We start from the raw sequence: 21,042 nt of genomic DNA, 5'->3' as shown, positions 1-21,042 counted from the left end.
GGGCATGAAGCTCTCACCTCCTTTCCCACTGTGTGCAGAAAATATGGAGCAACCTCTGTACAAAGGTTTGTGTCAAGCACCTTACTGGCCTGATCGTGGATGAAAGAGTGACGCATGGCACTCGAAGCTCACATCCTCAACAGAATCACATTTGCAAGACTCCAAGGTCAGTGGGGAGGAAAGCATGGAGCCCCTTGCATTAACTGCAGACAGGATGTCTGTTCTGGGCTTATTCTGCTAAACACAGACAAAAACCTAACTGGCTTGAGCCAGGAGTTGGGACGGGAGTGCTGGCTGGGGGACTGTGTTTGTTCATTCTGACCTCCTGGGCATGGCATGCGGGCTCTTAGTTGCCGCACCGACCCACGCCTGTCCCAGGGTTCATGTACTGGTCAGGTAGCAAAGCATTCCAAGCATTCTGGAGACTTTTCCCTTTTGAAAATCATTTTCAAATGGAACCTTAGAGGCCTAGGAGAAGCCAAGCCCACTGAAGCGAACCAGTATTACATACACATACACGTTCATTAAAAACAAATTGGCCCCTTATTAAATTAAATAGGATGATTACTGCTACTGCTTCTGGGGTTGTCCCATATCAGAAAGAGCCTAAAACTTCTAATTATGTCATTTCAGTAAACTCTCAGGAATTTAATCCTTTCCCAGTAGAGCCTATTGTCTTGAAACTGCACAAATTAGTTAAGGGAGCTGAGTCCTTCTGCCAGAGTGCTTCATGAATGTCGAGAAATGTCAGATTCAATAATTTATCACCTGGACACGCATGCTTTGAGGTTGAGGACACGGTGACAGTGGTAATGACACGGTAAATGATGTTACCATGGCAGGACGGCCCCGGTGGCTTCTCAGGTTGCAGCTCTGTGGACTTCACATCTTTATCACGACCAGGGTCTAAGGGGCCTGGCATTGGCACATGTATTAAAATTGTTTGATCTCCTGGAATTTTATGATTTGCCCCTTGGATTCAGGCATCCACGACAATCTTTTAGGTGCCCTAGGAAATCCCTAAATATGGCAGATCTTTAAATATTTAGATGTTTTGTAATTAATTTTAGTCCTTCTCACACTGTGCACTTGAGAACAGTGTTTTCCAACTCTGACAGGATCATTAGAAGTTTTGCACTTGTGGGCATATGTATGACTGTGGAGGAGGTAGATCATTGTATGTAACTGATGCCTAGTAAATGAGATGTTTAGGTGTTGCTGGAAACAAAAAAAGTATTCCTGATATGGCCAAGTTTTACATGTTGTCGTGGGCCAGTAATCTATGATCTTAACGAATTTTACCTGAAAAAGGATAAGTGATGTATATTTGTAAGAATTTCAGACCATTTGGAGTCAGATGGAATGAAAGTATTTTCTCAACACTGCATCAGACGCTGAGAATGAATGATTGAATAAGGCCAGCTGGCAGCCGGAGTTTGTTTTATCCCTTCTTTGATATCCTTCCGGAAATAAGGATTTCCCTGTGTGTGTGTGTGTGTGTGCACGCACACGTTATTATTTCCATTTGTAAAGTAGTGGAAGTTTAGTATATTTGCTAGCTGGTTGGACAAGTTTGTAAAATGACTATGACAACTATGTCACCCAGTGAAGCTTCTTGCAACTAATAAAATGTATCAGCAAAAAAAGCACCTCTCACAAGAGCTGCAACACGTGCTAGTCAGAGAGGCAACTGCTGCACCAGTTTGGGGGCACTTCACTTTTATTTATCCGTGATCTATGGTCTATACTTCCTAGCTTTTAAAAATTGAAAAAAAAAAAAAAAGCATGGTGAGGAATGTTTTCTTTAAAGCATTATTTTTATTACTGCTTTTCAGTGACTCCGTTATAGCTGTCACATCTTATGTATTGCTGTGTTCTCAGTTTATAAATATACAAGATTTACATGTATGTTAGATGTTAGATAGTATTATATATAACATTTATGTAATTATATATTACATAAAAGATGTAATTATATAACATTTATATAATATATTAGATAAAAGATGTAATTATATAATTATATTTTATATGAAATAAATATATACTTATATGACTATTTTATATAAAATGTATAATTATATAACTGTGTTATATAATTATATATAACACAGTTATATAATTATATTGTAATAACTATAACATACACTTATATAATTATGTATAAATTATACAGTATTGTGTATTAATATTACTTACCTTATATTAAGACTTAATATATATTAAATCTTATGTATTGTTATGCTCTGTTCCAAACTCAATAATACATTAAAAAACAGAGTGTAAAAATTGTTGCTTATGCAAAGCTAGGAACAGAAAAGAGCGACTGTGTTTCTTACAAGTAGAATCTCAACATCAGGACGCAAACCGCCCAGTCCTACTACGCAGAGGCAGGCCAGGAGCACCACGTGAATGTCAAGGTTTGGGGGTGGGGGAGGGGTCAGGAGGGTAGGAAGCTATGGTGATCATCATCTCCCAGCGGAAGTCACTATTTGTCAGAAGAAGAAAGGATAACATTAGTCGAGTCCACTTTTATTCAATTCTGCCAAGGAACACACCCCAAAATCTCATACCCCTCCAAGGCTTTTTTTTAAATGTAATTTGTTACAAGTCACTCTCATTAACTTGAAGGCGTTTTTATAGTTTTGTCTTTGTTTGAAAATACACACCAGTCATTTATTGGAATAGCCACCACTTTTATTGGAATAACACACTCCATCATTTACTGAGTAGGTCGTCTACATGTAGATTCAGATATCTGGGATAAATAATAGAGAATAAAATGAGGTGAATTTGAGAAAAGATGCTTCAAGCTAAGCTGCCCAAAATAAATCACAGGTTTCAAAATAACATACCTTTTGGGAGAAAGTTGCTTCCGTGCTTTATAACGTAAGGATGTTAGTCTCAAACTTTCACTCATTTGAAGGGAATGGTAAACAGCGAGATGTCATATTCAAAAGTGCTACGATAAAATATGAATTACCTGTGTTCTGTTCTTAACTATGTCACCAGATAGGCTACCCTAGGTGAGACAAGTTGTTCTGTGTCAGTTGTAACTCAGTTCCAACTTATCAAGGGTGAATTATACCAGCTCCCCCTCGTGGAGTTGTGGACACGACTGAGATTAGAAAAAAGTAAGACAAGAGGAGATAATAAATGTGAACCCAGAGAAATAGAACGTATGATGGACTGCCCTGTATACAGGGGAAAAAAAATAGATGTAGTCATGAAAAGTAAGTAAAACACAGTTGAGAGCTGCATGAAATGTCAGAAGCCGCAAATAGTTTCCTGGGGAGGCCGACAGGGGGCGCGAGCGTGAAGGAGCTGCTGCGGGGACTGAACGTCAGTCCGGGAATGAGTGCCTGGCCCCTCCCGCGTCGGCCCTCCAGTGCCCCTCTGAGCCACCCCTGCCTGGGCACGTGCCTGCCCCAGGGCTGGCTCACCCTTTCCCAGCTACCCGCCTTCAGGCCCCGCTGTAGCCCCGTCAGAGAAGAGTCCCCGCGCTGCCCAGCATGGAAGTAACTACCGAGCCGACCTTCATCCTGAAAGCCGCGCTCTCTCACGCTGCTGAGCCGGAAAAGCGTCGTCTTCACATAGAGGAGACTGCAAGTGGTGTAGACGCCCAGCCGATCATCCCATACGCCGTATGTAAACGTGTGTCTGGTGGGAAGGAGGGCAAGTGGAGAGACTCCTTGCACTAACTAATTGTGAAGGTGTCTAGCATTGATACAGTCTTAGACTCAGGAAAATATAGGACCCCCCACCCCCACCCCAGGACGTCTGTTACTGTATTAATGCTGTCCATTGTTTGTATGTCTTTAAGCGATCGTGCCACTTTTGTTGGAATAACACACGGTCCATTTTGTCCTGGCAGTGGCTTTCTCAACACTGGGTTCGTATGAGAAATACAGATATTTCCATGGAAATACTGGTTTCTACAAAAGAAACGATAAATTAAATTTTTGAATTGAAAAAATACAAGAATGAATGTATTGAGGACCCGGTAAGAGAGACATTGTCTTAGGATAAATCTCACATTGCAGGTGATTCCTCCCTTCCTCTGGAGTGTGCCCCAGTGCCCAAGGACAGTAGACACATGCATAGGCATTTATCAAGTAGGTTTGAAGATTTAAAGTAGTATCAGAGAGCTTTAAAAGGTGGATTGGACTTGGGCCCTGAAGGATGAATGAAATACTGACATGTATCAATGATGGAAGAAGGCTGAGTAGAAAGGAGGCATAATTTCAGGAAAAAAAGAAAAAGAATAGGATCCAGTTAGAAAATAATTTCTCTGGTTACACAGGTGCCAGAGGAGCTGGAGGGGCCAACAATGCATCATGGGGCAGCAAGATTAGCAAGAGCAGAGGGCACTACCGCCACCAGGACTGGGGGGCGGAAATAATGTTACTGGAGCCCAGAAGCCAGGAGCAGTTGGCAGAAGTGGACCAGCAGGAGCTGGGACTCAGACGGAGGGGCTGACACTTGGGGACTGGCCCCATGGAGCTGTCGCAGGAGCCTGCAGGGCAGTGCGGATGGACAGTGATGTAGCGTCTTGCAGGGAGAGGGACTTTGTTCTTTTGTTACAAAGCAGAGACTGCATCACATTTAAATATTGATGGCGAGGATCTAATGGGAAACAAATGAGAAAGGAAATAATCTGGGGACCCTGGAGTGGAGGAGATCAAGAACAGCCTTGAAGAGGGAAGGGCTCCCTCCTCCATCATGACAAGGAGAACGCAGTAAGAATTGCAAGACTGCAGGTGTGTTGGCAGAACGTTGAATGGGAAACCCATGTGATGGTGACAGTTTTAATCTGCGAAGTAAGAAATAGGGGGATGTTCTTTATCTTTGGATAAAAGAGAAGGTATGGAATGCTTATAATGAAGGGTAGGTGAAAGAACTGACTAAGGAAACCCAAAATTTCCAGCCCCACCGACAGCCTATTTGGGTTGGATACCATGAATTTGTGGCTGTGTGCTTGTGAAGACACGTATCTTATTTGTGAAAGGTGCCCATTCGAGTATTTTATTGCATCTTCACTCATCAGTCAGATGAAAAGGCAGAGACTTGGACTGATCCCAGAACGTGATTTTACCAGACAGTTAAACGGAAAGGTTAAGAGCACAGGGAGGTTAAGGCCATGCTAAGAGAGGATTTAAAGCGACAGACTATTGGGAAATCGCCCTAATTTACATACAGCATTTATTTGTAGATCTAAAAGGGAGGAGCATATCTTTAGATTAAGTTTTTTTTTTTAACAATTTTTCACTTTTCATAAGAGAAAATAATGTCTCATGTGGTGTAACTGGCATAACTTCTGTTCAGTGGTCAAAAACCGTTTTTAGGATATAGTGATTGGATCTGTATTTCATAAAGAAATCATCCTTGCCTCTCTTTATTCCTCTTGTTTTCTCCAGGTTAATTTCCACAAAAATATTTGTGTTGTATATGGGAACTTTTCATCACTTTATTCTTGTTCCTTAAAGGGGCACGATTGAGGTTGGGAGAGAGAGGAGCAGGCAGTGAAAGTTAGAGACGGAATCATTTATGAGAGTCTTCTGTGCATGGAAGAGAGGGAAGATGGATCATTTAAAAAGAGTCCCCAAATTAATATAATATGCAGTAGTTGTAACTTGCTTTTTTCTCATAATTCATTAAAAAAAAAAAATCTGCTTTGAGTTTCAGAACCCAGACCATGCCCTAGTGTTGCTGCAATAAAATGATTGAGGGGCAGAGGGGCTTAATAAACTAAAAACTGGATGGCTATTCCCAGAATAATCAAATGGCCTGTCAATCTACATATGTTAGATTTAACGCTCAAAGCTCACGGTAACAACCCCTTTTTAAATTCTCATTTTACAAAGGAGTGCATAAGGCCTATGGAAAAGTGGAGATAGGGCATAGGACTAGAAACACTCAAAACAGTCCACTTCTCCGTGAAAACAGACAAATGAAAAAGAAATACGTTGGGTATTAACCCTGCATTGAAATGGACAGAATTGAGGTAGTAGTTGAGTTCCTTGATCCTGTTACAGGAAAGCTTTTTGTTTTTCTTTAGTTTTCTTTCTTTTTAAATTTCTAAAGAGGAGGGAAATGTCAGGCAGTGGCGTGTTGTTACTGCCACAAAATATTATTAAAGCCTAACCGCCAAACCAGAAAGCGTCGCCCTGTAAATTTAACGCCGTGTCAGTTTTGATCTAGCTATTTTGCTCTCCAAAGAAATGCTTAATCTCCTAAACAAAATTGAACTGAATGGATTTCCAAAAAAAGTCCGTAGTGGTAAGATGTCAGTACAGTTTGCCAACCAGATAACCAACTAGAAACATTCCCATAGGTGAGTTTATGAATTTGAAACTGGTTTAACTGTGGAAGTATTGATCAGGTGGTGCAGTGAGAAATCGTACCACTTTGCTTTCAAGAGGCAATTAGAAAGTTGGATCGTAACTACTTGAATTTAATGGTTTGAATGTAGAAAATTTGGTCTTAACAACACCACCAAAGGTCAGCGGCATCAAGACCAAATGGGATCATACACGTGAAAGAGAAACCACTCCAGAAGTGGGAGGCTTAGAAATAATCGCTAGCAGGACTTGAAGGTGTTTCCTGAACATAGTGAGTTCCTGGAAGCTCTTGATATTTACTGAGACCCGTTTAGTTAATCTTTTTAGAAACAACTAATTATTTTTTAATAACTAAATATACATAAGAAATTCAAATAGTGTGGAATATGTCATGAGACATCATTAATGAAAAAAAAAGCACCAGATTTACATGAAATTGTGTGTAAAAATACCGCCAACCAGTTAAGTCATTTCATTAAATAATGAGTGTGTAGGAGGTTTGTGAATAGTGTAGGCATTTTGGGGATAGTGGGATTTTTGGCAGGTTTACGGAATCGTATTGATTTTTATTTTACTGTGGCTTGAAAGTTGTGATTTTGGTTTCAGCATTTATTGAAAACGTAATAGTCAACGTTTCTTCTCATTTTTATGGTAACGCTAATAGTTTCGTATTATTGCTTCCATCTTGAACATGAGGAGATGGAGATGCAGAGGGGAAAGCAGTCGGCCCAGATCTCATTAACTTTTAAGTGGAAGAGCGAGGATCCACGTGCAGGCCCCCCCCTCTACTTTGCCTTGTTCATACCTAGGAAGTAATGCTCGAAAAATGCGAGTCAGTAAGAGCCACCTGACAGCATGCTCTTTGCCTTTAGATTTTGTTGCCCAAACTTAAAGTTCATCTACCCTTCTTGAGTCAGCCATTCTTTTGATAATCAAATAAACAGAATCTTTCCCCACACTCTGTAAAGTCCAGTGTCCTTTGGCCGCCCAGGGGGCTTGCCGTTCCTCCTGCTCCTTGGCTATTCTGTGCTCTGCTTATGCTCCCGCTCCACATTTTCCCTCCTAGAACCTAACGCTCTCCAGTCTTCCAGTCCAAAGCCTTTTGCCACCTTCACACATCTCTATGATGCCTAACCAGCTCTTCTGTTGATTTGGGAGGTCCGTAGCTTGGGGTTCAACACTTCATAGAATTGGAAACAACTTATATTGAAAGTCGTTTTTGTGGTTCCAAATGTTTGTTGGCCATTTCCTAAAATGGGAATTTATTATTGGTTATATCTTTCCTTTGGTCCCAACTGATCACCATATTCATATATAAGCCCCTCCCTTTTTAGACTACATTTCTCTTTACTTTTTTCAGTTACTTAACCTCTCAAAGAAGATGCATAAACAACTCCACTATTCGTTTTATTTCATCATACAGAAAAATCCCCCTTTCCTTCCCTCCGCCCTCTTGCAACTAAACTATCCAAGGAGCCTCACTGTCATCACCAAAATGGATTTTTAAGACACCAGAGAATTTTCCTAAGGAATCAGTTTCCCTGGAGATGGCATTCTGCCACTCTCCTTGAAGGCCAAGAGTGGCTACAATTTGTTTTGTCTTTAATAGCAAACCCTCTTTCCTGTTAACATTGGTCTTTTCAGTGCATATTTATTTTCACACAGTGATTATGAAAGATAACAGAATGACAAAAGTCAGGTCTAAAATTCTGATTTTCCAGAATTGGGGGGGGGGGGAGAAATACTACCCCCGAAGACCCTTGCAGTCCTTTGAAAGCAGACCGAAGTCAGACCAAATGTAGTTGCCTGTGAGATAGTCTTCACCCAGCAAACGTCCTTAATATGTATTTTAATTCCATTCCATGGAATTATCTAGCCTTAAAGACGAAATAGTAAGATGTTTATCAGAGAGTTTTCTGTCATTTAAACACAGAAAGAAAAGCTCCAGGTGCCCAGTCTTCTCTCTCTCCCTTGGGTTATTACATTACAACACTTACTTGTGTGCCCCCAGAACTAAACGTCTTGCCAGGGGCTACGTATAGCCTGTGTCCGGCTTAGGAGGTGGAATGCAGTGCTTGAAATGTTTGAGATGACAAATAGCCTAGCAGGTCTGGCCTCTTCTCCTCCTGCCCTGAGCTGCTGGCAGTCTATTTCAGATTGCATGTGCATCACAGGGTGAACGGGTACCCATGTGCCAGCCTCACCCCAAGCAGTGTCCTGTTGAATATGGGATTAAGTGAAAGCCTCTGGAGACCAGCCAGGGGACGAAAGTGTTGGTCATTACCAGAGGCAGGATCAGCTTAACAGAAGAAACCTCTGTATTCCATGCTTCTTTTCACTGCTTACGGTGTCATGTGCAATACTGTCGGATATTTCCAAAATGGCAAAAAATAAAAATATGCACCAACCATGTTTCTTTAGATGAATGGTTCACCCATCCATGGCGGCATCATTTGGACACCAAGAACAAAATTCTAAGTTTTGAACTTTCTTGAGTTAAAGCTAGCCTTGCCGTTTGGTTTCAAGCCCGAATAGTACTTTCTGCTACAAAAATATAACTGCTCTGAATCTCAGGAAGCAGGGTGCTGTGCCCATGTTAATAACCAGGGTGGCATCCGGGTGAGTAGATATCGTTGGAAGCCAGACAGAGCAACCTGGCTCCGTCAGGCTGACTCCAGAAAAATGATGGCAGAGCTCATGGCCTGCAGTTTTGTAACTCTAAGACTTAGATATTACAAGTGTGTGGTCTGGATTTTGTAACATTTCCTTCATCTCTTGAAATGACTCTTCTGTGTGTATCTATTAGCACTTTTCCAGGATTTCCTATCAGTGTCTCAGGAACTGATGTCAGCCTGCCTATTATTGCTCAGACTTGATTTTTCCCCCAAATATTTGACAGTGTCATGACAGAGTTAAAACAATTATCAAAGTGTTTTCCATTAGGTATTCAGTATTCTGGGAGAAATCTCTTAGGTGGCCCTGAGAGTATGCTTGGATCGGGCACACGTGGGAATGACGTCTCCCCTTCCAGAACTACCCTGCGAAGATGCAGGCCTCCCCTCCACCGCCCTCACCCAGATTTAAATACAGTTGGTTCAACCAGAAGATAAAAAACTGCAATTTACCAAAAAAAAAAAAAAAAAATGCAAATCACCTCCTAACTTTTTTTTTTTTAATCTGTAGCAAATAGTGAATTGGAGAATTTAAAATGAAACTGACAGATTGGGGCTATGTAAGCAGCCAGCTCAGATAATTTTATGGAAAATAAAACTTACATATTTTGCACAACAAAGGAAAAAGAATAGAATTGACCCATTTCCCAAAAACTTCAGAGAACATTTTATACAAATGACAGAGGATCATCCATATCCCGTAATACCACGCGAGAAGGAGAGGCTTCTTTGTCCCACTTCATTTACTTTACACCAGTATAAATCGTTGAACATTTTCAACTTTTTTCAAGAGCAAATAAATTCAACAGTGATTCAAGGGAGGGCATAGCTCAGTGACAGAATACGTGCCTAGCATGCATGAGTCCTGAGTTCAATCCTCAGTACCTCCATTAAATAAATTAAAAAATTAAAAAATAAATAAATAAAACAATCCTGATTACCTTCCTCCCCAAAAAAATATTTAAAAATTTTTTTGAAAATGACCCATTCATAAAGAAATTTGATTGGATTTCGTTCATTTGTATTTACCCCCTTCGAGTAAGCAATTCTAAGTGATCTTGAGATAGGAAGCTAGAGACCACACAAATAAAAAGGGTAATTTAAACAATCTGTGTCTTTCAATTTCGTACAGAAATTAAACCAATGTCACGGAAAAATCAGAGGGAGCACATGTGGTAAACAGTGAGAACTTTGAGGGTCCTGGATTCAAATCCATGTTCTGACACTTACTGGGTAATCTTAGGCAAGTTCACCTCTCTGAGCCTTTATTATCCTTATTTATAAAATGTGGGCAGACACCTTCCCTTCCCCTCCCTTGAACTGCTGTGCGAATTCAATGAGAGAGTCTATGTGCCCATCATTCCTGTGCATTCTCAAAGGAACTACCCTTGGTGTGTGTGTCATGACACACCTGCCCTATAATCGCTGGGCTGGGGCAGGAGAACCAGTGTAAGCCCCCTCTTCTTTCTACCTCCATTGCTCCCCTCCGTCACCACCCCTCCACCACTGAGAGGGGCCTCAGACACATGCACTGGGTCTAGTCTGCACACCCATCCCGGCCCCAGGCATCCTCTAAACACCCCACAGGCCTTATGCCAATGATGCGGTCTGGTCCCCCAGCCCTTCTAGAGATCTGATCCGGGGAGGAAGCCCGTTCAGACCCCGCAGGGCCTCAGAGATCCCTGGCCAGGGAAATCTGGTGTCCCAGCTACTCAGTGCACAGTCCAGGTAAGGCGCGGACTCTCTGGGCAGACAGTCTGGTCCTTCTCGCCCTGTGTGAGGTGATGTGTCTGGAAGAGCACCAGGCCAGGCCCTCTAAAGTGCAGCCCCTGGCTGGGGAGTGGTAGTAGAATTGTGGGGACAATTCCTGGGACCATCCTAAAGGCAATGCTCTTTCCTTTCCTTCAGGTTTTATTTCTAGTTTATTTAGCATAGCATAATCATTAGCAATCCTAAAAATCATTTAGCATTCCCAGTTTATTTAGCATAGAATACTCTTACTTTGTGGTTAACCTGTGGATAATAAAGGATGCTTTCAGCTGCAAGTAACCAAAACCTGTAACTTAAACACAAAAAGGTTAAATAACCCATGACAAGAAATCTCGGGATGGGGTGGTTCCGTGGCACCTTAGTTGTGAGCCTGAGGGATATCCTCCTGGGGTCTGACCCCTCCGGTCGTCCTTGCAGCGTTGGCTTTATCCTCCTGTTCCAGGCATCATACCCACATGTGACAACATCCACTGAAAGAAAAGGAAATGTGTTCTCCCATCTGTTGGGGTTGTTTTTGGCATGGGAAACTGCTCAGCGAAATTCTTCAACAGAATTCATCTCATGTCACTGGCCAGAAACGTCAAATGACCACCTAGAGCAAGGGGCATGGGACCAGGATGATTTGTTTATGTCAGTTGTGCGTCATGCATGTGAGAGGAGGGTTGAGTACCACCGTGGAATGAGAGGAGGAGTGAGTGGAGGGGAGGCACTCAGCTATGTCCACTACAGTAAATCAAGCTAGAAAGTTACTCCCCTCCCCTGGGATGGCCAGATTCTTGCTGTTGTGCAAATCTAAGCTTCCAGGTGCTGAAGCCAGTGGGAAGACCCTTGTCGGTGTTCTCACTCCCTTCCAGCTCACCTGCGCCCTCCCCGCCCACCCCGGGATGCTCCGCTACCTGTCTTTGTGGGCAGGCTGCATCAGAAGGAGCTGCCCTCTGCACTGTGTCTGTTCCCTGGCTTGCTTTTTCTGAAATCACATCTCCCACTGAATACTGATTAAAGATTTTGCCAGAAAATAGCTTACTGCCTTAGGTGTTCGGATGATATTTATTTCTCTTCCCTCCTGGAGTGTCTCCCACTCTGTCTCTATTATCAGGTAAAGGCCCACTTCCAGCCCCTTCTGGAGGCCACGTGCGTTGAGCCTGCAGCCTGCAGGCGCTGCTTTCTGCAGCCCTTCCCTTGACCGCCACTTGCGTGTTTACTCTGTACAGGGTGTTGCAGACAGAAGACGCCTAGCTTTCCACCTGTCACCTAGCTTTCCACCTAAAGGCTCGACAGTATTTGTTCTCTTATTGCTTTCTAAGGACCCACGTGTTGGCGAGCCTCTTCTCCTCCACATAAAATGTACTAGATAATTAACAAGTCTTCTAGGAGACTCGGGTAGTCAACCAGGTTGACGGAGGATGGTTTTACAAGATTACGGAGTACACTGCAAAGTCCAAAAGCAATAAATCCATATCCACTGATCTAAGCACACTTTCTTGATCGTCTTTTTGCAGTCCGTGAAATGTGAGCTTCCCCGACTAAGTCCCAAACCTTTGATGCAGGTCAATGCGAAGGAAAAGATGAGTAGGATGAGGATTTTTTTAAGATAAAAAAGGAAAAAGCTGGGGCTAGCAGGAATGAAACCTGTGCTGACATCTCAGAGAGGAAAATGAAGGTCACCTCTGACCTTACCAGTTTTCTTCACCCACTAATGAGGAGATGATTAAGAGCCTGGGAGAGAGCAGAGAAGTGTGCCCGTCTCCCTCAGATGAAAAGCTGGACAGGGCTGTGTGTCCATTAGCCAAATAAATTGCTATTTAAAGCGAGCAGACCCTGACTTCACAAGCATAGAGTCTGATTGGACTCATATCATTACCTTTCATAATGAAACGTTTCCCCTTGTTGCCTTCTACACAAAATGAACCCTAAATAGTATTAAAGCTCTTAATTCAATATAGATTCTTCTAACGTATCCTTTAAAAGTAAACCTATCCAGGGAAACTAAGATAATTTTTAATTATTTAGCAAGAAATAGCTGTTGGATCTTTCCAGTATTTCAGTTCAGAGGGTTTCTGTATAATTCCAGCCATAAACGATAAAGGCTTTGGTTTTGAAGCCTGGGGGAATGTTTGAATGTTGTTGTTTCAAATGGGTACCGCAGTTGATGGTTTACACGTTTGAAAATGCTGGATGACTGGCCAGTCTCCACTTCAGTTTGGCTTGGCAACCTGGACAGGGGATAATATTGTAATACTTGTATAAAACCGAAGTCCATATTAATCTCCATAGATTGTGCACAGATTAACCACACTCCTAATAATGAGAAGGTTTATTCTTTTTCCTGAACAGGAACAAGTTTAGGTGCCGTTTAGATGCCACAGTGCTGGATAACAGAACATATTTATAGGCATAGTTGAGCAAAGCTATCTTAGGGAAGACTGGAATCTAGGTAAGCCCTGCTTTAAGGGAAAAAAGAATCAGTATATATTGGTGTATGTGGATAGGTATATCAATAAATATTCTTACTAGGCAAACAGAAAGGGCATTGTTTTTATTATCCGTTGGTGCGTACCAAAGTATGCCAAAACTTAATGGTATCAAACAAACATTTATTTTGCTTGCAGTGTTGTAGGTTAGGAATTTGGAAAGGTTCAGCTGGGCAGTTTGTCTAATCTGTATGGCTGTTCGCTGAGGTGACTGGGGCTGGAGGACCCATATCCAGGATGGTGTCATCATCCACACACGCCTGGCACCTGGGTCGGGACGGCTGGGACTGCGCGTTGAGGGTCCTGTACAGGTCCAGGCAGCTCATGTTCCACGTGGCCTCTGTGTGTGGGCGGCTTGAGCTTCCTCGCAGCATGGCGGTCTCAGGCTAGTCTGACTTCTTACCTGGGGGCCGGCTTCTCTCAGAGCAAGTATTGTTAAAAGACTCAAGAAGTAGAAGCTGCCTGATTTTCAAGGCGCAAACCAAGAAACAGGCATTTCTAGCATATTCTATTAGTCAAGCAATTTACGAAGGCCCAGACGATTGAGCAGGCAGGAAATTTGACTCCACTTCTTAACATATGGTCATTGTTATTGCAGTACAGGAGTGAGTCAGTGTGTTACGAAAAGATTCTTGAGTTTTCAAAATAATTCATTCCTGCTTCTTTTACAGAATGAACTTCCAAGGACATTGAGAATATCATGTCATTTAAAAATTGTTCACATCACATCACAACTTACTCGAAATGTATTATGGTACAAAGGAAAGTAGAAATGCTTTGGTCAGTAGCTGAAGCATCTATTACTATGACTAGAGTTCCCACTTTGCAGAGATGTTTTATGACCTGGCAATCACTGGGGATGAGGTTGGTTTTTTGTTTTGGGGATTTTTTTTTTTTTCCCAGTCTGACTTCATCTAAAAGTCTTCCAAAAAACTTCTCTGCCAACAACTGACTGCTTCAGAATGAGGTTCTGAATATCAAAATTTGCACTAAGATTTAATTCACCCAGGCCAGTGTTGGGAATCTGGAAGGAACGGTTGCTTGTCACATTCATTATGTGCTTGTCAGGTGGATCTAAGTGGGAAGAAATTCTGTACTTTGAGAATTTCCGAGAGAACATAAAACTATTGTTTCTCACGCTGACTGTACTATTTCTCTGCTGAGCGGTCAGCCCAGGAAAAATCTTTGTGCACTCAGTCTTTCTCAGGCCTTCTACACGCTGTGATGGATGGCGGACCCCAGGGCTGGGGAGTGCAGATGGAGTGTCAGCTCTGCCAAGGCAGCAGGCCAACCTCGGAGGCCCAGATCTATCTGTATCAATATGTTTCTGAAGGGCCGCTTTCTGCAGCAAGGTACGCTGCCTGGAGCTCCCAGCACGCAGCGTGTTCATAATGGCTGTCTTTGCCTAAGTGTCCTCGCAACGCCTCAGCTCACCAAAGAGAAACAGACAAAAGAGCAAGTGGAGTTTCTCTAAACCCAGCCATACAGAGGCTCACCACAGGGTCTGCTGAGGCTGATGCCATTTCAACACCAGCCTAAATCCAGGCATCAATAATAAAATAACCTTCTCTGCCTGCCTTTTTATACAATTGACAGAAACAGAAACTATCCAGTTTCTATTCTGTAGACTAGCTGGTCTTCAAAGTGGCCCAGTTAAGCTTCTCTGTTCCTGCCCTATAGAACAGCACTTGAGATCCTCTCACATCCCTGTTTGTACAATTTCTTTTGGTATCATTAAAAGATAGTATTTACCTGTCTAACTAAAGAGACCTATGAATCTTGGAAAAGCCAAGTTACTTGTCCAAGGTCTTACCACTTGTTTCAGTGAGTCAGTTCTGGCAGTGAGATCCTCCGATTTCTGTTTAGATCGTATTAGACTGTGGGCAGTTCCACAGCTGCTGGTCAGTACAGACTGTGGGGAGGGATTCGAACCACAAACTCTGGATTCTGAAATCGTGTCACCTTAGCTCCTAATCGGGGAGGGTTTTGCCACGTCAGTGTGTGTTTCATCAAGCCAACTTGTATTTGGAAAGAGTTATGCCACGAAGCGGAGAGGAAAGGGCTTCACCCAAGTAGGGAGCTGTTTCTCTCTTAGAAATTCTAAGGGGAAGCAAGAGAGAGAAGTGATGGTAAAAAAAAAAAAAAAAATTGAGAAACTCGCAAAGGCTGAACTTTATAATATTTGTGTAAATGAAGCCACTGACCCTGAGAATATAAAGAAGTATCCTGTTACTATGGACCACCTGATGTGGAACGTCCGTAAAGAGAAGCACCTGGCAATGCGCCAGGTTGCTGTTTCCCAGGCGCTGAAGTGAGAATTTTATAAATGTGATAGCATCATACACCAAACATGTAAACGTTTTATTGAACCCTCACAATGACCCTGCAAAGTAAGAACTAGTATTACCCCCATTTCCAGATAAATACAATGCAGAGAGGGTAAGTGAAGTGCCCAGAATCCCGCACTGATTCCACGCGAGAGCGGAAACTGAGTTCTTCCCCACACTGCAGAGCTGCCCTTAATCCCCATCGCCAGTGCACTCAGGAAGGGTACCAATCCCTGGGTTCACAGTCAAGTCCTGCCAATCACTAACTGGAACCTTGTGCCCCTTTCAGAAACTTTTCTGAGCCTCTTTTCTCCACTGGAAAATGGAAGTGATTATCGTCTCCTCCATGGAGTTATTGTGAAGACTAAATTAAATGATGTTCAAGTGTCATTAGAGTCCCCAATTCATGGTAGGTACTAACTAAATACTAAACTACTAAAAAAAAGTTCAAAATCTGAAGGTCTTTGGGGCATTCTACTCGTGGAATATTATGATTAGGTGTTTAGCAGTTAAAATGGCAGCTCATTCATTCAAGCAAATAACTTGATAAATAATAAACAGCTAGTTTTTTTTTTTTTTTAAAAAGTCTGCTGAAATATTTTTGACAAACTCCTTTATTCAGGGAACCTTCCAAACCTAGAAACTGATTATAAATGGCTTGTGGATAAATATCCTAACCCGAATCCTCCCTGCCTTTTCCCCACAACTATTTTTCTGTCCTTTCATGATTTATTGGCCACTAAGTAGTTCAGTGATCTGGCAAAGTTATGTAACAAATTTGAACCAAGTTTCCTTACCTGAAGATAGGTAAAATGTTTCTAAAATTGTGTAATATTTTGAAGAGAAAATGAATTAACATAAAATATGCTGATAACAGTGGTGAGCACACAAGTATTGTTCAGTAAACGTGAGCTACTACGATTAGCATGTGTATAATGACAGCACTGTGCGAATATTACTTGGAAACGATAATGGAAGTAAAACTCAAATTGTTTCTGTTTTCAGTTGAAGTACAAGAGATAAGTAGGTACAGATAGATCAATTTGATAGGTGGATGATAGGTAAACAGATACTGTGTGTGTGTGTGTATGTACATATATATGTCTTGTGTGCACACAACACAGACACACAAGCCCTAGAGAGAAAAGAGAAGAGAACAGAAAGGACCATGCACTGAGGAGATGTTCTTTGCCTTGTTCCCAGACCACATAGCTCATAGGTACCACTGGTTAAGATGGAAAGTTAGTCCATCCAACTCCAAAGTCCATGTTTATTTCACTGTATCATGCTGTGTCCTGTGGGAAGAGGTTGACAAAGAAAATCTTGCATTTAGCTGGATTTTACATATTCATATGTTCTCTCATTACAATCAATAAGCAGGAATCTTTGGTATACTCATACCCAAAACAGCAGTCATGTTTTTAAGGTATCGATAAAGACATTTTTCCCCTCATTACCCAAATGCACATTTTGAAGATTACTTTTCTTATAAGTCTTGCATTAAAATAGCTAAACATGGCAATGGTGGTGACCTCGTTTTTAGGTTGGCTCTGCAAATCAGCTGGCACTGTCACCTAGTAACCTTGTCTGAAATTGAGGCATTTGAAGTGAGTAATTCTTAAAGCCCCTTCCTCTCTGAGTTCCCGTGAAGTAAACAGAATCAAAACCCTGCCTCCTTCCACTTTGCCTAGTTAACTCAGAAGTACGGACATACTACAGATTCTTATTTTGCAAATATTGCCAATGTTTTTCCATTAAAATCTAGGTGAAACAAAACGATGTTAAAAAACAAATTCATGGGAGTTCACATTATATCATCTGGTAGTTATGCTACTCCCCGCCTCCCCTGCTGCCTCTTTTTGAATAAGTAGCACGTGCACAGTAATTTTCCTTGTCATGATTCTATGCCTTCTTCGTAGTGCATTTTGCCAAAGAAACATCGGACACAAATGAACATTCTCAGGTATCCTAGCAACAGGATGTGATTAATAATACCTCTCGGAGCAGGGCAGATAAAATGCCTGCAAGTGAATGCACACTCAGAACTGGCTACTGAGAAACTGGTAGTGCATGAGGGAAGCTCGATAAGATTCCATGACAGACTTGATTACACAAGGATAGAGGCAGGTAGAAGAGAGGATCTTTTGGAGATTAGACTATGTCTGATTGTAAAAATATGGGAGGTATATATGTTTGTGCGTGTATATATATGTGTATATATATATCTCACATGTACATATATGTAGTGCATTGTATATATGCATGTACATGTGTATACTCACTATTTATATTTGTAGACTATGATTGTAAAAATATAGGTGTGTGTGTGTGTATATCTCACATGTACATGTATGCAGTGCATTATATATACATGCATATATATGCATATACATACACATATACACGTATGTGTGTACACCCACTATTTATATCTGTGTATACGCATAAATGCATATATATGTACACACAAAATTTTCTGTTCATTAGAAGTGACTTGAGATACTGAGTTGTGATACAAATGCCCCACTCATTATTAGTGAGACATCACTGGATTGCCATTTATGTGCTTGTGGTTTTAAAACATCAGAAACAATCACTTCAATGAAGAGACTATTTCTGTACTGAAATGTGCTATAAATGGATATATATTTAAGGATTCTCCGTGAAACAATATCAACTCCCAAATCTAAAATGGCTTTTTAAAAAATCAAGACTCGGTTTTTATAAATAAATCACCATGAGATGTAGAATTTTAATGTTCACTTTCTCAGAAGAAAAATGGGACCCTGCAAATTCCATTTTTATGAGATTACGGTCCGCTTTTATTCCTCACAGGTGGAGTGCTCTATCCAGGCTTAAAGGGAAGTGAACTGCAAACCATACTTTAATGTTTTGTTCTTCAAGTGGAATCTGTGATACAATAAAGCACAACTAGGGCATGTTCATCATTCTGAAAGCCTCTGTTGTTTTATCACCCACTTTTCTAATGTAATAGTTTTCTAGGTTGTCAGTTGTAATGTAAATACTTGGTAAAAGCTCTGTTGTTGGTTGTACTTGCACCCAGTGTTAACAGCACTAAAATTGATTTCACGTTCTTTAGCATTTGAAGGAGGGTTGGAATAGGGCATAACTCTTTCTGTGCAACCCGCTCCCAAGCATTTGTGTTCCAGGCGCTGTGAGGTGTGAGGAGAGAGAGAGAAGATACACCCCTCGCCCTAAAGGAGGCCACAGTCCAGTTGGGGAAATAAACATGCATCTAATTATAAGCCAAACACTGGAGTTAGCACTGTAGCAAAGGTGCAAATAAAGGGCCAAAGGAGCGTAGAAAGAAGGGTGATTAATTCTGTAGGGAGAGGGGAGGTGGGGGAGGTGGCACAAAGTCAAAGGCTTCACTGAAGCTTCGGCATGGGAGCTCAGCTCTGAAGGATGTGTAGAGTTTTGATGGATAGGAAGGACAGGACAGGACATTCCAGGAAGCAGAAACGTCACATACAGAGAGCTGGAGTGAGAGGTGCAATTCCTAGCATCACTGGTGAGTGTTCTGAGTGGTAGCAGAAGGCAGGTCATGGCCAGATCTTTCAGGGTCATAAATTTCATATTCAGGAACGTGTATTTTAATCTTTAATTGAGGTCAGACTGCAGGGATGGAATAACCATCCCTAAAACCAATGAAATCGGTTAGGAGCCTGTAAAAAATATGGAGCCAGGAAAAAATATGGAGTTTATGAACCAGGGCAGTAGCAGGGAGAAAGGAGGGGTTAGATCTGAGGCTGCGTGAAAGGGAGGGGCCGATGATTCTTAGGTCCCGAGTTTGGGTGCCTGAGCAGATAGGAGGATGGCGCTGAAGATAAGCAGTTTTGGAGGGGAATATAAGGGTGTAAGTTAAGGACTTGTGTCGTGAAGCAGAAAACACAAATAGAGATTTCCAGTAGGCCTAAGACCGAAGCAGATTTTGGAGCTGGAGATGTAGGTCTGAAGAGGCATCTCTTTCTGTGCAGGTGATGATCACCTAGAGATAAGATCACCTGTGCCGAGCAAGCTAAAGAGACTGAGAAAGAAACCTAGAGGGTTATCTCCAGTTAAGCAGTTCAGTCTCCGTGTCCCTTGATCAATATAAGATTGTCTTACTTACCTAGTGTTAATGTTTCTCATTTGAGGTTTAGTGTGTATGTAACTAAGAACAGAAATCTAAGTCGATTCCCATAACAGAAGTAATAGCATAATAAAGCAAGACACATTTCTGTAGCCCTCCACAGTTTACAGAGCCCTTTCATGTAACACGGGGGCAGAGAACGGTTTGAAATCTCAGTGAAAAAGACATTATCAGCAACGCCTTCCAGCCTCCCTTCTGAAACCTTGAACCCCAGTATTTTGTGTGAGTTTCCTCCATTTCTTGGTGGCTCTGCATGTGGATGTATTTAAGCCTCAGGACAATCCAGATAAGCAGGCTCTGATCCCCGCTTTCCAGATGAGAAAGTCAGGGAGACAGACTGATTTGCCACAGCTAACATGGCTGTAGGTATATTCTGTTGAGATAAATTAACCTAACCTTTCATAAAAAAAATCATTCCATAAGTAGTATTGCTGTATAAGTTTACCCAAAACTTGGCAGCTGAGAACAACGGTAAACATTTACCATCACATACAGTTTCTCTGGGGAAGTCTGGAGTGGCTAAGTGGATGATTCTGGGTCAGCGTCTCCCACGAAGTTGCAGTGAGGGTATCAGCCAGAGCCGCAGCCATGTGAAGGTTTGGCTGGGGCTGGGAGATGCGCTGCTCAGATGCCGGGCAAATTGATGCCGAGCAAATTGATGCCGACTGCTGGCAGGAAGGCTCAGTTCCTCCTTGGCTATTGACAGGAGTCCCCAGCTCCTCACTGGCTGTTAACTGGAGGCCTCAGTTCCTCATTGGCTGCTGACTGGAAGCCTCAGTTTCTCATTGGTTACTGCCAAGAGGCCTCAGTTCCTCATTGGCTGTTGACAGGAGGCCTTATTTCCTTGCCGCTTGGGTCTCTCCATAAGGCTACTCGAGTGTCCTGATTGGTATTATCTGGCTTCCTGGGAGGAAGTGATCTGAGAGCAAGATGGAAGCCACAGTGTGTTTTAAGGCCCAACCTCAGAAGCCACACTTCATCCTTTGTGCAAAATCCTATCGGCTACACAAGTCAGTCTAATTCAGCGTGGGAGTGTACCACACAAGAACAGGAACACCAGGAGGAGGGTCACGAGGACCGTCGGGTCACCTTGGAGGCTGACTACCACACCCTATTATTTACCTTCATTACATTTCTTGTCAACTTTCAGGATTTATGAGTCATTCTTACACAAGTTAAAGACTTTCCAAAGAGATGGGTTTTTTGTTTTTTAATCTTTTTTATATACTTTATTTTTAATTCAGGACATGAATAACATTTTTTAACATTCATGAAAATGTTTGAGAGCCCCTAGTATACAAAAATGGA

General features: G+C 42.0%; 1 protein-coding gene across 7 annotated transcripts in view; it reads left to right on the top strand.

The window, feature by feature from the left end:
* CHST9 (carbohydrate sulfotransferase 9) overlaps window positions 1-21,042 on the top strand; it is a 186,473-nt gene that overhangs the window by 51,120 nt on the left and 114,311 nt on the right. For 3 of the 7 annotated variants that reach the window (XM_032467471.1, XM_032467470.1, XM_032467472.1), the window contains exon 3: window positions 15,871-15,990. The exons of 2 other annotated variants lie outside the window; for them this stretch is intronic. In XM_032467471.1, the coding sequence (XP_032323362.1) occupies window positions 15,871-15,990 (120 nt within the window). Of the gene's footprint in view, window positions 1-15,867; window positions 15,991-21,042 lie in introns of those variants that run through there. 2 more of the 7 variants (XM_032467475.1, XM_032467474.1) reach the window with 1 other exon arrangement.

This window comes from Camelus ferus, chromosome 24 (genome assembly GCF_009834535.1).
Source record: "Camelus ferus isolate YT-003-E chromosome 24, BCGSAC_Cfer_1.0, whole genome shotgun sequence".
NCBI classification, from domain to species: Eukaryota; Metazoa; Chordata; class Mammalia; order Artiodactyla; family Camelidae; genus Camelus; species Camelus ferus.
This window is presented reverse-complemented; position numbering and strand designations above follow the sequence as displayed.